This window comes from Symphalangus syndactylus, chromosome 1 (assembly GCF_028878055.3).
Source record: "Symphalangus syndactylus isolate Jambi chromosome 1, NHGRI_mSymSyn1-v2.1_pri, whole genome shotgun sequence".
Lineage (NCBI taxonomy): Eukaryota > Metazoa > Chordata > Mammalia > Primates > Hylobatidae > Symphalangus > Symphalangus syndactylus.
This window is the reverse complement of record NC_072423.2, coordinates 149,094,944-149,111,697: the sequence shown is the minus strand read 5'-3', so window position 1 is coordinate 149,111,697 and position 16,754 is coordinate 149,094,944. Positions and strand designations below refer to the sequence as shown.

Below are 16,754 nucleotides of genomic sequence, written 5' to 3'. Positions count from 1 at the left end.
ATGTTATGGTGCTTTGATCCTGCAGAAAGTCGACAAGCAAAATACCTTGAGCATCCCCAAAACCTCTGTAGCTTTTGCTTTTGAGAAGTTTGCTTTTGCTTTGACTGGACCACTAGAGGGGCTCTTTTCAAACTGATGTCTTAAATCTTGTTCAGATATGTTAAAACAGGGCCAGGAACAGTGGCTCATGCCTGTAATCCCTGCATTTTGGAAGGTTAGAAAAAATAAAGTTTTTTAAAATTTTATTTTATTTCGTTTTAAGTTCTGGGATACATGTGCAGGATGTGCACATTTGTTACATAGGTAAATGCGTGCCATGGTGGTTTGCTGTACCTATCAAGAAATCACCTAGATATTCAGCCCACATGTATTAGCTATTTATCCTGATGCACTCCCTACCCACTCACCCCCAGACAGGCTCCAGTGTGTGTTGTTCCCCTCCCTGTGTCTATGTTCTCTCATTGTTCATTTCCCACTTATAAGTGAGAACATGTGTATTTGGTTTTCAGTTCTTGCGTTAGTTTGCTCAGAATAGTGGCTTCCAGCTTCATCCATGTCCCTGCAAAGGACATGATCTCATTCCTTTTTATGGCTGCATAGTATTCCATGGTGTATATGTATCAAATTTTCTGTATCCACTCTATCATTGATGGGCATTTGAGTTGATTCCATGTCTTTGCTATTTTGAATAGTGCTGCAATGAACATACGCATGCATGTATCTTTATAATATAAGAATTTATATTCCTTTGGGTATATACCCAGTAATGGGATTGCTGGGTCAAATGGTATTTCTGATTCTAGGTCTTTGAAAAATCACCACAGTCTTCCACAGTGGTTGAAGTAACTTTCATTCGCACCAACAGTGTAAAAGTGTTCCTATTTCCCCACAGTCTCACCAGCATCTGTTGTTTTTTGACTTTTTAATAATCACCATTCTGACTGGCATGAGATGGTATCTCACTATGGTTTTGATTTGTATTTCTCTAATGATCAGTAATGTTGGGCTTTTTTTTTCATATGTTTGTTGGCTTCATAAATGTCTTCTTTTGAGAAATGTCTGTTCATGTCCTTTGCCCACTTTTTAAATTTTTAAATTTTTATTTTTTAAGACAGAGTCTTGCTCTGTCACTCAGGGTGGAGTTCAGTGGCACAATCTCGGGTTACTGCAACCTCTGCCTCCCAGATTCAGGTGATTCTTCTCTCTCAGGCTCCTGAGTAGTTGGGATTACAGGCCCCCGCCACCACACCTGGCTAATTTATTGTATTTTCAGTAGAGACATGGTTTCACCAGCTTGGCCAGGCTGATCTTGAACTTCTGGCCTCAAGTTATCTGCCCACTTCACCCTCCCAAACTGCTGGGATTACAGGCAGGAGCCACTGCACACAGCTTTTGCCCACTTTTATATGGAGTTGGATTTTTTATAGTTTTGGGTTTTACATTTAAGTCTTTAATCCATTTTCAGTTCATTTTTGTATAAGGTGTAAGGAAGGGGTACAATTTCAGTTTTCTGCATATGTCTAGCCAGTTTTTCAAGCACCATTTATTATTAAATAGGGAATCCTTTCCCCATTGCTTGTTTTCATCAAAAATAAAATGGTTGTAGATGTGCAATCTTATTTCTGATATCTCTATTCCATTCCATTGGTCTATGTGTCTGTTTTGTACCACTACCATGCTGTTGGGTTACTGTAGCCTTGTAATATAGTATGAAGTCAGGTAGCATGATGTCTCTAACTTTGTTATTTTTGCTTAGGGTTGTCCTGGGTATATGGGTTCTTTTTTCGTTCCATATGAATTTTGAAGTAGTTTTTTCTAATTTTTTAAACAATGTCCGTGGTAGTTTATGGGAATAGCATTGAATTTATGAATTACTTTGGGAAGTATGGCCATTTTCTTGATATTGATTCTTCTTAACTATGAGCATGGAATGCTTTTCCATTTGTTTGTGTCCTCTCTTATTTCCTTGAGTGTAGTAGTTTGTAGCTCTCCTTGAAGAGATCCTTCATTTGCCTTGTTAGCTGTATTCTTAGGTATTTTATACTCTTCGTAGCAATTGTAAATGGGAATTCATTTGTGATTTGGCTCTCTTCCTGTCTATTGTTGGTGTATCAGAATGCTTGTGATATTTGCACACTGATTTTGTATCTTGAGACTTTACCGAAGTTACTTATAAACTTAAGAATCTTTCAGGCTGAGTTGATGGGATTTTATAGATATAGGATCATGTCATCTGCAAACAAATACAGTTCAACTTCCTCTTTTACTATTTGAATATGATTTATTTCTTTCTCTTGCCTGATTGCCTTGGCCAGAACTTCCAGTACTATATTGATCAGGAGTGGTGAGAGAGGGCATCCTTGCCATGTGCCGAATTTCAAATGGAATGCTTCCAGCTTTTGCCTATTCAATATGATATTGGCTGTGTGTTTGTCATAAATGGCTCTTATTATTTTGAGGTATGTTCCATCAATACCTAGTTTCATGAAGTTTTTAACATAAAGGAATGTCGAATTTTATCAAAGACCTTTTCTGAGTCTACTGAAATAATCATGGGGTTTTTGTCTTTAGCTCTGTTTACATGGTGAATTACGTTTATTGATTTGCATATGTTGAACCAGCCTTGCACCAAAGGGATGAAGCTGACTTGATCTTGGTGGATAAGCTTTTTGATATGTTGCTGGATTTGGTTTGCCACTATTATATTGAGAATTTTTGCATCAAAGTTTATCAGAAATATTAAACTAAAGTCTAGGAAATACATTGAAAATAATAACAGACTGATTAAAAGACTAAATAATATGAATCCTAAGTGTTCTCATAACTGATTTAAAGAGTAAAACCATTGTCAAACCAAATGAGCTTGGCCAAAAATTGTACAGAGTCTGAGATGTTGTCTGAACTTCCATTTATGCATTGTGAGGTGTACCTGCAGTAACTATATTTGGTGCAAAATTTCATGTTGATGGAAGCTAAGATGTCCTGCAGTCTCAGACGGACAGAATTCTGGTGTATCTCCCTTTGGCCTATGAGAATGAAGATCTAGGCTCTGAGGGTTTTGTCAAAATTTATAAGATGTAAGAAATGGGGACATATTTAGGCCATGAGGCAAGGCCTACAGGTGTAAAGAAACTGCTTCTGACCCAGGGCTCATGAAGTCAGGATAGTGTCAGAGGCGATGGTGGAATGAGCATAGTACAGTCTTTGGAGGCATTCCTTCTCCTTATTCCTTCATAGGCCAGGTGTGCTCAACCAGGGGGCATATCGGGCTTCAAAAACAGAGTACTGAGAGACAAAGGGGCAATCCTGAGGAAGAGACTTGACAGGGAGGAAGGAGCCACCATTTTCACTCCTGAGAAAACTCCTCCTCCCTAGTAAACCCTAGGATTTTCCTTGGTACAAGTGAGAGTTTTCTTAAGTGAAGAGAAAAGAGAGAGCAAGGGACTGATGTGTTATCTGTTTCCAACACTGGCAGTGATTCTGAAATGTTGTGGGTTAAGGAGAATTATCTTCAGAATCATGAGGAATCCAGATGCCACGGTTGCACACAAGACACTGGAAGTTCTCATCTCTTGGGAGTAGGCACTAGGCATTGATATTCGTTAAACCTCATTGACAGATTACAAAGTGAGACAAATAAATAATCTGCTCCGAGTAGCATTAATGACATTTTACTTCAAACACAATTCACTTGTCTTCACCGCAAAGAGCACTTGGTTCCCTGCCTATAGACACACTGTAACAGGGTCTTCCTAATTCACTCTTCTGGATGTAAAAGAGGTCATAGGCCTGTTGACTCAGGACAGAAGTGATGCCAGAGGCAGTGACCTGGTCACCATCCATTTTATACCACTGGCCTTCTTGAGTTTGACATCAGAGAATTAATGTCCGTTGTGACAACACCACCCAGCGTGGACCAGCACAGCGTAGAGGACATAGACAAGAGGTCCTGTGTTCTGCTGAGACATGTATGGCTGCATGTCAAGGCACTCAGGATATTGCACATTCTTGGCAAGTTTGTTGCCCGTGACATCGGAGAATCTCTTCAATACGAGGATGAGGACCTTGGCAGAAGTGTGTAAAGTTAACGTCTTGGAGGCAGGCGCCTTCTGGAGACAAAGACCACAATGATAGGCATTCTCTCCATTGAGTTCTTCGGGCTTCACCAACTGTTCCAAAGCTTGCTTCACACTCTGAGCTGCCTGGATATCCAGGGCGATGTCCAGGTAAGGGTCAAAGGTGTCTGAAATGCCCTGGCAGTGGAGACACTTGATTTGAGATCTCCAGTACCCTCCAAATATTTGGTGGATGAGGGTGGTGTCCTTAGAGTGAGGATCTACCTGCTTGTGCCCGGGAAGGCATGCCTTTTTCATGGCATCCACAGTGAACATGAGAAATTCATGGGCATCTTCCTGCTTGCCTCTATGGAAGCCAGCAGCCAATGCCTGTGAGGGCTGGATGACATGGCCCGGACGGTGGAGGGCCCGTGTGATGTGAGCTTGCATAGTACAGAGCATGCAGCACTTGTGACGATGACAAGTTTGAGAGTGCTCCCGGGACAGCATGTAGTTGGCAAGGGGCGGTGTGTATGTCAGGCACTGCAGGGAAGCATTCACGTAGCAGGTATTTCCCATATTCTGGAGCCCAGCCCCCACCGCAGCAGGTCCCCTGCTACTCAGAGGAAGCTTCTCCCTGGGAGCAAGCTGTCTTGCCACAGGAGCCAAATCATCACAGGGGTGGACACGGGTCTCAGATGAGAGTGGTGACTTCTCAGGGAGAGAAGTCCGCTGGATTTCAGCAAAAGCTGCATGTGGCCGAGAAGATGTGAGTTTTGAAAAGCGGTTGAAGTGCCACTCACCCCCCGAGGAGAGTGAGTCGTGCTCCATGTCGCCTGGAACAGGGATCACAGGGTTTCTCTGCTGGGACCGCAGGTTGCAGAGAGACGCTATCTCTTCCGAGAGAGTCTTCAAACGACGAGCCCTCTGGCCGCATCAGCCCTTAAATAACTCATCTCCACCAGCCCCGAACACCCCACCCACCCATCCGGTTCACGATAAACCAATCAAATATCAGCACTCAATTAAGGAATGAGTCACAGGGTGTGTCCCCCTGCATTCCTGGGAATTCAACAGACACAGCCCACATCATGATTTCTAGAACACCTGAATCCAATTACTCCTCAGGATGATAGGCACATATAATATGAGTGTAAGCGGGTTAGGACAGTGGCCACACAGTTGCCTTATTATAGGTAAAGCAATGTCAGGGAAGAAATCTTTACCTGTGAAACTCTGTGTGTGCGTGTGTGTGTGTGTGTGTGTGTGCGTGCGTGTGTGTGTGTGTGTGTGTTTGTGCTGGGATGTACTTCCAAGTACGTGCTTTTGGCAGATACCATCATCCTTTCAGCGATTGAAGGACAAGAAGTCAGAAGTGCGCTTTCTGACTTGAGAATAGTCAATGAATTCTAGTAATTAGCACCGCGTATTTTTTCCTTCATAAGAAAGGAGAGATACGTGGAATCAAATAGACCTTCCAGCGATAATCTTTCCATGTCCAGCCTAGTGATTCTATATCCGAGTGAAATTACCTGCCAGTGGGGAACAAGGCAAGTCTTTGCATGAAATGCTCTTGCCGAAGCTAGCTTCCCAAATAATAAAGCATCAAGTGGTAGAAACCTGCACTGAAGTTTGAGGAGATACTCAGCGCACAATGTAGAGTGTGAAACACTTTCGGGAAATCATGCAATCACCGAGAGACTAATCGATGACATTCCCCAAATTTGTGTTTGCCAGAAAAGAAAAATAGTCATGAGAATGTATAGCCGGTGGTTTCGGACGTACGACGGCAGTTTAAGAAAACATGAAAGAAAAAACTTGAGAAATCAGAAGGTATCCCAACTAAAAGCTTCGGTTTATTAAAGAAATGATGAACATAACAACAACGTATCTCACAGCATGGGTGATAATATTTTCATAGCTATGTGCTAATGGATCAACAATTGATAGGGATGAAATAAAAAGTTGTAAATTTGACAGAAGCAAACAAGGAAAACTACCCCGTAGAAAAGCCCGGGTGGCGGGAGTGAGGCCGTGTCTCAAGAAGAAACCATCGGAGACATTTAAAAACAGGGAGTGAAACAGAGGATTGTCTAACATTGTTAACACTGGCCCCCGTTTCAGTGGGAAAAGGCAAAAATAAGCCGTGTATCTCATGGATTCTTGCGTCAATTGTTCAGGATCTGAGATGTTGCCTCCACTTGTGGTCACGCATTGTGTGGTGGAATTGCAGTTAGCACATTTGGTGCAAATTTGAATGATGATGAAAGTGGACATGTTCCCTGAACTAAGAGGGACAGAATTTGGGTGTGTCTGCAGGCTCCCTAGCTTAGCAGGAATGAAGATCCTGGCTCTAGGGATTTTCCCAAAATGTGTTAGACAGGAAGAAACGGGGCAGAATTTAGGCCCGGTGCCGAGGCCTCGAGGTGTAAACACACAGCCCTGGCCTCTGGGCCCGTGAAATTGGGATGGTTTCAAGGAGGATGGTGGAATGAGAGGACTGTGACCTTTGGCCCCGTTTCTTTCCCTTGTCTTTTCATGAGGCCAGGCGTGCTCAATCAGAAGGCTTCCCGTGCCAGAGGTAAAGCGTCCTGGGGGAAGAAAGGAGCACTGCTTAGAAAGACGCTCCACAGGGAGAAAGGAGCCACCATTTCCAGGAGAATGATCCCCAGAAGCATGAGGAATCCAGATGCCGTGGCTTCACACAAAACGCTGGAGGGTCTTCTTCCTGGAGGCGGGACCTGGGCATGGGTGTCCTTTAATGCTCATAACTGATTTAGAGGTGATCCCAATCGATAACCTGTCTGCGAATCATGCTCATCACACTGTAGTTTTCACACAACGTCACACAGAGACCCTGTTGGTATGCGCACTTGGGTGCTCGAGCAGGGTTGCCCCCAAGATTCTGTGGTTCTACGGAGCCCTGAGTTGTGCCCTGGACAACTTTCCTCAGGGGTTGGTCAACTTTGGTCACTGCACCTAACGAGAAAGGGACCGTGAAATCTCATCAGCAAATACAGAAAAGGAAGGGGCCATTTCCCGCAATCATTTCCACTGAAACACCACGTCGGATAAAGAAGTCTGATGACAGGACAGGGACTGTGCTTCAGAGATGCAGCTTTCGCAGCTGGACGCCTGACCTGCAATCTCCCCAAATGCCATTTGTAAACACACCAAATGAGATTTACTTCAGGGCTTTCTGATGTGGTTTTAGTTGAATACACACACTCCTGTGTTTGATTTCCTTTGTTATCCCTACGACTTCCTTCCAAACGACTTACATGCCCGTGGGAAAATTTTTCATTTCAATTCGTTGGAAGTGGACACCGTGAAACAGGCAAGTCGGTCTGTGAGTTTCCGGCGTTATGTGGGTTCCACCGAGAGCACAAGTCCTAGGGCGCCTGAGGTCCATTCAAAAACCAACGTAAAAACGGCGAGCCAGGGTACCAACGAAGAACACCCTTCCTGTCTTCCAAATGCATTCCAGTTTCCACTATTCAAGGTGGCGAGAATGATCCACAGATGTCCCGCATTAGCATAATTTCACCTTCATCCTGCCGACCAACAGCTGACGGATGGAACACACCCGAAGAGAAAATAGTAAACCCAGTCCCCTGCAATAACCTGACAGGCAAACCCACACGTCAATATGTCATGTTTAGAAATGCACACTGAATGTCATCTACCGTGAACGCAAACACACAGAGAGGCCCTCCACAGGTTGGGAAGACTCACGACCCCAAAACTTGATGTTTCCCATGTGTGGGCTCATCCTGAGACGCAGCCATCACTATCCAGTTGTCCCCGTTGTACAGGCAGATACTTGGGCTCCTCATTGCTTTGTGAAGGACTGACGGTGTAGGTGTTTGTGTGGGTGCCTGTGTGATTCCGTGCGCGCTTGTGGGTGTATTTGTGTGTGTGTGTGTCTGTGTGTGTGCGCCCGGGTGTGTGTGTGTGTGTGTGTGTGTGTGCACCCCTACGTGTGGGTCAGCACTTCCACTGAGATCACTGGCACAGAAGCAGAGCCCTGCTGCTGTGTTTGTTCTTCCCTTTGGATCTCCTGGTCCTCCCTTGCCGAGAAGCGAGTGTGCCAGTGTTGACGGATTCCTGATCTGTCGGGTTCGTCGAAGAGAGGTTTAGCAGGGAGCTTTGCTGTTCAGGATGATGGTTTTTGGTGCCACACTTGTATTTTGATTGATGAATCACAACTACGTTGGGAGGCAGGGTACCTTCGACTTTTCTGACGTTGAACTCAGGCTTCGTTTTGTTTTGCTCTTGGAGGAATTTCCAGTGGTCTAAGGTGCTTTCCTGAGTGTCTCTTTCCACCGAGTGCTCGTCCAACTCGGGTGCCTGGAGGCAGGGGTCTCTGTTGAGCTCTCCTTGCGTTGCTCGTCTGTCTGTGTCTGCAGGGCCAAGGGCTCTTGGTTCCCTGCCTCTTGACACACCCTCACTGTGTCTTTCCAATTCACTCTTCTGGATATAAAAGAGGACATAGGCCTGTTGACTCAGGACAGAAGTGATGCCAGAAGCAGTGACCTCGGCATCATCCATTTTATACCACTGGCCTTCTTGAGCTTTGACATAAGAGAAGTAATGTCCGTTGTGACAACTCCACCCAGCGTGGACCAGCACAGCGTAGAGGACATAGACAAGAGGTCCTGTGTTCTGCTGAGACATGTATGGCTGCATGTCAAGGCACTCAGGATATTGCACATTCTTGGCAAGTTTGTTGCCCGTGACATCGGAGAATCTCTTCAATACGAGGATGAGGACCTTGGCAGAAGTGTGTAAAGTTAACGTCTTGGAGGCAGGCGCCTTCTGGAGACAAAGACCACAATGATAGGCATTCTCTCCATTGAGTTCTTCGGGCTTCACCAACTGTTCCAAAGCTTGCTTCACACTCTGAGCTGCCTGGATATCCAGGGCGATGTCCAGGTAAGGGTCAAAGGTGTCTGAAATGCCCTGGCAGTGGAGACACTTGATTTGAGATCTCCAGTACCCTCCAAATATTTGGTGGATGAGGGTGGTGTCCTTAGAGTGAGGATCTACCTGCTTGTGCCCGGGAAGGCATGCCTTTTTCATGGCATCCACAGTGAACATGAGAAATTCATGGGCATCTTCCTGCTTGCCTCTATGGAAGCCAGCAGCCAATGCCTGTGAGGGCTGGATGACATGGCCCGGACGGTGGAGGGCCCGTGTGATGTGAGCTTGCATAGTACAGAGCATGCAGCACTTGTGACGATGACAAGTTTGAGAGTGCTCCCGGGACAGCATGTAGTTGGCAAGGGGCGGTGTGTATGTCAGGCACTGCAGGGAAGCATTCACGTAGCAGGTATTTCCCATATTCTGGAGCCCAGCCCCCACCGCAGCAGGTCCCCTGCTACTCAGAGGAAGCTTCTCCCTGGGAGCAAGCTGTCTTGCCACAGGAGCCAAATCATCACAGGGGTGGACACGGGTCTCAGATGAGAGTGGTGACTTCTCAGGGAGAGAAGTCCGCTGGATTTCAGCAAAAGCTGCATGTGGCCGAGAAGATGTGAGTTTTGAAAAGCGGTTGAAGTGCCACTCACCCCCCGAGGAGAGTGAGTCGTGCTCCATGTCGCCTGGAACAGGGATCACAGGGTTTCTCTGCTGGGACCGCAGGTTGCAGAGAGACGCTATCTCTTCCGAGAGAGTCTTCAAACGACGAGCCCTCTGGCCGCATCAGCCCTTAAATAACTCATCTCCACCAGCCCCGAACACCCCACCCACCCATCCGGTTCACGATAAACCAATCAAATATCAGCACTCAATTAAGGAATGAGTCACAGGGTGTGTCCCCCTGCATTCCTGGGAATTCAACAGACACAGCCCACATCATGATTTCTAGAACACCTGAATCCAATTACTCCTCAGGATGATAGGCACATATAATATGAGTGTAAGCGGGTTAGGACAGTGGCCACACAGTTGCCTTATTATAGGTAAAGCAATGTCAGGGAAGAAATCTTTACCTGTGAAACTCTGTGTGTGCGTGTGTGTGTGTGTGTGTGTGTGCGTGCGTGTGTGTGTGTGTGTTTGTGCTGGGATGTACTTCCAAGTACGTGCTTTTGGCAGATACCATCATCCTTTCAGCGATTGAAGGACAAGAAGTCAGAAGTGCGCTTTCTGACTTGAGAATAGTCAATGAATTCTAGTAATTAGCACCGCGTATTTTTTCCTTCATAAGAAAGGAGAGATACGTGGAATCAAATAGACCTTCCAGCGATAATCTTTCCATGTCCAGCCTAGTGATTCTATATCCGAGTGAAATTACCTGCCAGTGGGGAACAAGGCAAGTCTTTGCATGAAATGCTCTTGCCGAAGCTAGCTTCCCAAATAATAAAGCATCAAGTGGTAGAAACCTGCACTGAAGTTTGAGGAGATACTCAGCGCACAATGTAGAGTGTGAAACACTTTCGGGAAATCATGCAATCACCGAGAGACTAATCGATGACATTCCCCAAATTTGTGTTTGCCAGAAAAGAAAAATAGTCATGAGAATGTATAGCCGGTGGTTTCGGACGTACGACGGCAGTTTAAGAAAACATGAAAGAAAAAACTTGAGAAATCAGAAGGTATCCCAACTAAAAGCTTCGGTTTATTAAAGAAATGATGAACATAACAACAACGTATCTCACAGCATGGGTGATAATATTTTCATAGCTATGTGCTAATGGATCAACAATTGATAGGGATGAAATAAAAAGTTGTAAATTTGACAGAAGCAAACAAGGAAAACTACCCCGTAGAAAAGCCCGGGTGGCGGGAGTGAGGCCGTGTCTCAAGAAGAAACCATCGGAGACATTTAAAAACAGGGAGTGAAACAGAGGATTGTCTAACATTGTTAACACTGGCCCCCGTTTCAGTGGGAAAAGGCAAAAATAAGCCGTGTATCTCATGGATTCTTGCGTCAATTGTTCAGGATCTGAGATGTTGCCTCCACTTGTGGTCACGCATTGTGTGGTGGAATTGCAGTTAGCACATTTGGTGCAAATTTGAATGATGATGAAAGTGGACATGTTCCCTGAACTAAGAGGGACAGAATTTGGGTGTGTCTGCAGGCTCCCTAGCTTAGCAGGAATGAAGATCCTGGCTCTAGGGATTTTCCCAAAATGTGTTAGACAGGAAGAAACGGGGCAGAATTTAGGCCCGGTGCCGAGGCCTCGAGGTGTAAACACACAGCCCTGGCCTCTGGGCCCGTGAAATTGGGATGGTTTCAAGGAGGATGGTGGAATGAGAGGACTGTGACCTTTGGCCCCGTTTCTTTCCCTTGTCTTTTCATGAGGCCAGGCGTGCTCAATCAGAAGGCTTCCCGTGCCAGAGGTAAAGCATCCTGGGGGAAGAAAGGAGCACTGCTTAGAAAGACGCTCCACAGGGAGAAAGGAGCCACCATTTCCAGGAGAATGATCCCCAGAAGCATGAGGAATCCAGATGCCATGGCTTCACACAAAACGCTGGAGGGTCTTCTTCCTGGAGGCGGGACCTGGGCATGGGTGTCCTTTAATGCTCATAACTGATTTAGAGGTGATCCCAATCGATAACCTGTCTGCGAATCATGCTCATCACACTGTAGTTTTCACACAACGTCACACAGAGACCCTGTTGGTATGCGCACTTGGGTGCTCGAGCAGGGTTGCCCCCAAGATTCTGTGGTTCTACGGAGCCCTGAGTTGTGCCCTGGACAACTTTCCTCAGGGGTTGGTCAACTTTGGTCACTGCACCTAACGAGAAAGGGACCGTGAAATCTCATCAGCAAATACAGAAAAGGAAGGGGCCATTTCCCGCAATCATTTCCACTGAAACACCACGTCGGATAAAGAAGTCTGATGACAGGACAGGGACTGTGCTTCAGAGATGCAGCTTTCGCAGCTGGACGCCTGACCTGCAATCTCCCCAAATGCCATTTGTAAACACACCAAATGAGATTTACTTCAGGGCTTTCTGATGTGGTTTTAGTTGAATACACACACTCCTGTGTTTGATTTCCTTTGTTATCCCTACGACTTCCTTCCAAACGACTTACATGCCCGTGGGAAAATTTTTCATTTCAATTCGTTGGAAGTGGACACCGTGAAACAGGCAAGTCGGTCTGTGAGTTTCCGGCGTTATGTCGGTTCCACCGAGAGCACAAGTCCTAGGGCGCCTGAGGTCCATTCAAAAACCAACGTAAAAACGGCGAGCCAGGGTACCAACGAAGAACACCCTTCCTGTCTTCCAAATGCATTCCAGTTTCCACTATTCAAGGTGGCGAGAATGATCCACAGATGTCCCGCATTAGCATAATTTCACCTTCATCCTGCCGACCAACAGCTGACGGATGGAACACACCCGAAGAGAAAATAGTAAACCCAGTCCCCTGCAATAACCTGACAGGCAAACCCACACGTCAATATGTCATGTTTAGAAATGCACACTGAATGTCATCTACCGTGAACGCAAACACACAGAGAGGCCCTCCACAGGTTGGGAAGACTCACGACCCCAAAACTTGATGTTTCCCATGTGTGGGCTCATCCTGAGACGCAGCCATCACTATCCAGTTGTCCCCGTTGTACAGGCAGATACTTGGGCTCCTCATTGCTTTGTGAAGGACTGACGGTGTAGGTGTTTGTGTGGGTGCCTGTGTGATTCCGTGCGCGCTTGTGGGTGTATTTGTGTGTGTGTGTGTCTGTGTGTGTGCGCCCGGGTGTGTGTGTGTGTGTGTGTGTGTGTGCACCCCTACGTGTGGGTCAGCACTTCCACTGAGATCACTGGCACAGAAGCAGAGCCCTGCTGCTGTGTTTGTTCTTCCCTTTGGATCTCCTGGTCCTCCCTTGCCGAGAAGCGAGTGTGCCAGTGTTGACGGATTCCTGATCTGTCGGGTTCGTCGAAGAGAGGTTTAGCAGGGAGCTTTGCTGTTCAGGATGATGGTTTTTGGTGCCACACTTGTATTTTGATTGATGAATCACAACTACGTTGGGAGGCAGGGTACCTTCGACTTTTCTGACGTTGAACTCAGGCTTCGTTTTGTTTTGCTCTTGGAGGAATTTCCAGTGGTCTAAGGTGCTTTCCTGAGTGTCTCTTTCCACCGAGTGCTCGTCCAACTCGGGTGCCTGGAGGCAGGGGTCTCTGTTGAGCTCTCCTTGCGTTGCTCGCCTGTCTGTGTCTGCAGGGCCAAGGGCTCTTGGTTCCCTGCCTCTTGACACACCCTCACTGTGTCTTTCCAATTCACTCTTCTGGATATAAAAGAGGACATAGGCCTGTTGACTCAGGACAGAAGTGATGCCAGAAGCAGTGACCTCGGCATCATCCATTTTATACCACTGGCCTTCTTGAGCTTTGACATAAGAGAAGTAATGTCCGTTGTGACAACTCCACCCAGCGTGGACCAGCACAGCGTAGAGGACATAGACAAGAGGTCCTGTGTTCTGCTGAGACATGTATGGCTGCATGTCAAGGCACTCAGGATATTGCACATTCTTGGCAAGTTTGTTGCCCGTGACATCGGAGAATCTCTTCAATACGAGGATGAGGACCTTGGCAGAAGTGTGTAAAGTTAACGTCTTGGAGGCAGGCGCCTTCTGGAGACAAAGACCACAATGATAGGCATTCTCTCCATTGAGTTCTTCGGGCTTCACCAACTGTTCCAAAGCTTGCTTCACACTCTGAGCTGCCTGGATATCCAGGGCGATGTCCAGGTAAGGGTCAAAGGTGTCTGAAATGCCCTGGCAGTGGAGACACTTGATTTGAGATCTCCAGTACCCTCCAAATATTTGGTGGATGAGGGTGGTGTCCTTAGAGTGAGGATCTACCTGCTTGTGCCCGGGAAGGCATGCCTTTTTCATGGCATCCACAGTGAACATGAGAAATTCATGGGCATCTTCCTGCTTGCCTCTATGGAAGCCAGCAGCCAATGCCTGTGAGGGCTGGATGACATGGCCCGGACGGTGGAGGGCCCGTGTGATGTGAGCTTGCATAGTACAGAGCATGCAGCACTTGTGACGATGACAAGTTTGAGAGTGCTCCCGGGACAGCATGTAGTTGGCAAGGGGCGGTGTGTATGTCAGGCACTGCAGGGAAGCATTCACGTAGCAGGTATTTCCCATATTCTGGAGCCCAGCCCCCACCGCAGCAGGTCCCCTGCTACTCAGAGGAAGCTTCTCCCTGGGAGCAAGCTGTCTTGCCACAGGAGCCAAATCATCACAGGGGTGGACACGGGTCTCAGATGAGAGTGGTGACTTCTCAGGGAGAGAAGTCCGCTGGATTTCAGCAAAAGCTGCATGTGGCCGAGAAGATGTGAGTTTTGAAAAGCGGTTGAAGTGCCACTCACCCCCCGAGGAGAGTGAGTCGTGCTCCATGTCGCCTGGAACAGGGATCACAGGGTTTCTCTGCTGGGACCGCAGGTTGCAGAGAGACGCTATCTCTTCCGAGAGAGTCTTCAAACGACGAGCCCTCTGGCCGCATCAGCCCTTAAATAACTCATCTCCACCAGCCCCGAACACCCCACCCACCCATCCGGTTCACGATAAACCAATCAAATATCAGCACTCAATTAAGGAATGAGTCACAGGGTGTGTCCCCCTGCATTCCTGGGAATTCAACAGACACAGCCCACATCATGATTTCTAGAACACCTGAATCCAATTACTCCTCAGGATGATAGGCACATATAATATGAGTGTAAGCGGGTTAGGACAGTGGCCACACAGTTGCCTTATTATAGGTAAAGCAATGTCAGGGAAGAAATCTTTACCTGTGAAACTCTGTGTGTGCGTGTGTGTGTGTGTGTGTGTGTGCGTGCGTGTGTGTGTGTGTGTGTGTGTTTGTGCTGGGATGTACTTCCAAGTACGTGCTTTTGGCAGATACCATCATCCTTTCAGCGATTGAAGGACAAGAAGTCAGAAGTGCGCTTTCTGACTTGAGAATAGTCAATGAATTCTAGTAATTAGCACCGCGTATTTTTTCCTTCATAAGAAAGGAGAGATACGTGGAATCAAATAGACCTTCCAGCGATAATCTTTCCATGTCCAGCCTAGTGATTCTATATCCGAGTGAAATTACCTGCCAGTGGGGAACAAGGCAAGTCTTTGCATGAAATGCTCTTGCCGAAGCTAGCTTCCCAAATAATAAAGCATCAAGTGGTAGAAACCTGCACTGAAGTTTGAGGAGATACTCAGCGCACAATGTAGAGTGTGAAACACTTTCGGGAAATCATGCAATCACCGAGAGACTAATCGATGACATTCCCCAAATTTGTGTTTGCCAGAAAAGAAAAATAGTCATGAGAATGTATAGCCGGTGGTTTCGGACGTACGACGGCAGTTTAAGAAAACATGAAAGAAAAAACTTGAGAAATCAGAAGGTATCCCAACTAAAAGCTTCGGTTTATTAAAGAAATGATGAACATAACAACAACGTATCTCACAGCATGGGTGATAATATTTTCATAGCTATGTGCTAATGGATCAACAATTGATAGGGATGAAATAAAAAGTTGTAAATTTGACAGAAGCAAACAAGGAAAACTACCCCGTAGAAAAGCCCGGGTGGCGGGAGTGAGGCCGTGTCTCAAGAAGAAACCATCGGAGACATTTAAAAACAGGGAGTGAAACAGAGGATTGTCTAACATTGTTAACACTGGCCCCCGTTTCAGTGGGAAAAGGCAAAAATAAGCCGTGTATCTCATGGATTCTTGCGTCAATTGTTCAGGATCTGAGATGTTGCCTCCACTTGTGGTCACGCATTGTGTGGTGGAATTGCAGTTAGCACATTTGGTGCAAATTTGAATGATGATGAAAGTGGACATGTTCCCTGAACTAAGAGGGACAGAATTTGGGTGTGTCTGCAGGCTCCCTAGCTTAGCAGGAATGAAGATCCTGGCTCTAGGGATTTTCCCAAAATGTGTTAGACAGGAAGAAACGGGGCAGAATTTAGGCCCGGTGCCGAGGCCTCGAGGTGTAAACACACAGCCCTGGCCTCTGGGCCCGTGAAATTGGGATGGTTTCAAGGAGGATGGTGGAATGAGAGGACTGTGACCTTTGGCCCCGTTTCTTTCCCTTGTCTTTTCATGAGGCCAGGCGTGCTCAATCAGAAGGCTTCCCGTGCCAGACGTAAAGCGTCCTGGGGGAAGAAAGGAGCACTGCTTAGAAAGACGCTCCACAGGGAGAAAGGAGCCACCATTTCCAGGAGAATGATCCCCAGAAGCATGAGGAATCCAGATGCCGTGGCTTCACACAAAACGCTGGAGGGTCTTCTTCCTGGAGGCGGGACCTGGGCATGGGTGTCCTTTAATGCTCATAACTGATTTAGAGGTGATCCCAATCGATAACCTGTCTGCGAATCATGCTCATCACACTGTAGTTTTCACACAACGTCACACAGAGACCCTGTTGGTATGCGCACTTGGGTGCTCGAGCAGGGTTGCCCCCAAGATTCTGTGGTTCTACGGAGCCCTGAGTTGTGCCCTGGACAACTTTCCTCAGGGGTTGGTCAACTTTGGTCACTGCACCTAACGAGAAAGGGACCGTGAAATCTCATCAGCAAATACAGAAAAGGAAGGGGCCATTTCCCGCAATCATTTCCACTGAAACACCACGTCGGATAAAGAAGTCTGATGACAGGACAGGGACTGTGCTTCAGAGATGCAGCTTTCGCAGCTGGACGCCTGACCTGCAATCTCCCCAAATGCCATTTGTAAACACA

The 16,754-nt window shown here is 46.7% G+C and overlaps 3 protein-coding genes across 3 annotated transcripts in view; 1 reads left to right on the top strand and 2 right to left on the bottom strand.

Moving 5' to 3' along the window:
- LOC129487373 (beta-defensin 103A) overlaps positions 1–16,754 on the top strand; it is a 215,737-nt gene that overhangs the window by 1,729 nt on the left and 197,254 nt on the right. The gene's annotated exons all lie outside the window — the stretch shown is intronic.
- Positions 5,892–10,866, bottom strand: LOC129486988 (ubiquitin carboxyl-terminal hydrolase 17-like protein 22). Its single transcript, XM_063637783.1, has one exon. It carries the CDS (start codon positions 9,648–9,650, stop codon positions 8,061–8,063), a length of 1,590 nt encoding a protein of 529 aa, XP_063493853.1. The 5' UTR covers positions 9,651–10,866; the 3' UTR covers positions 5,892–8,060.
- LOC129487186 (ubiquitin carboxyl-terminal hydrolase 17-like protein 22) lies at positions 12,821–14,410 on the bottom strand. The gene has a single exon (XM_055287805.2). It carries the CDS (start codon positions 14,408–14,410, stop codon positions 12,821–12,823), a length of 1,590 nt encoding a protein of 529 aa, XP_055143780.2.

What these genes read in the sequence shown, in the direction of transcription:
- LOC129487186 (XM_055287805.2), bottom strand. Translation starts at nt 14,410, where the DNA reads ATGGAGCACGACTCACTCTCCTCGGGGGGTGAGTGGCACTTCAACCGC.
- LOC129486988 (XM_063637783.1), bottom strand. Translation starts at nt 9,650, where the DNA reads ATGGAGCACGACTCACTCTCCTCGGGGGGTGAGTGGCACTTCAACCGC.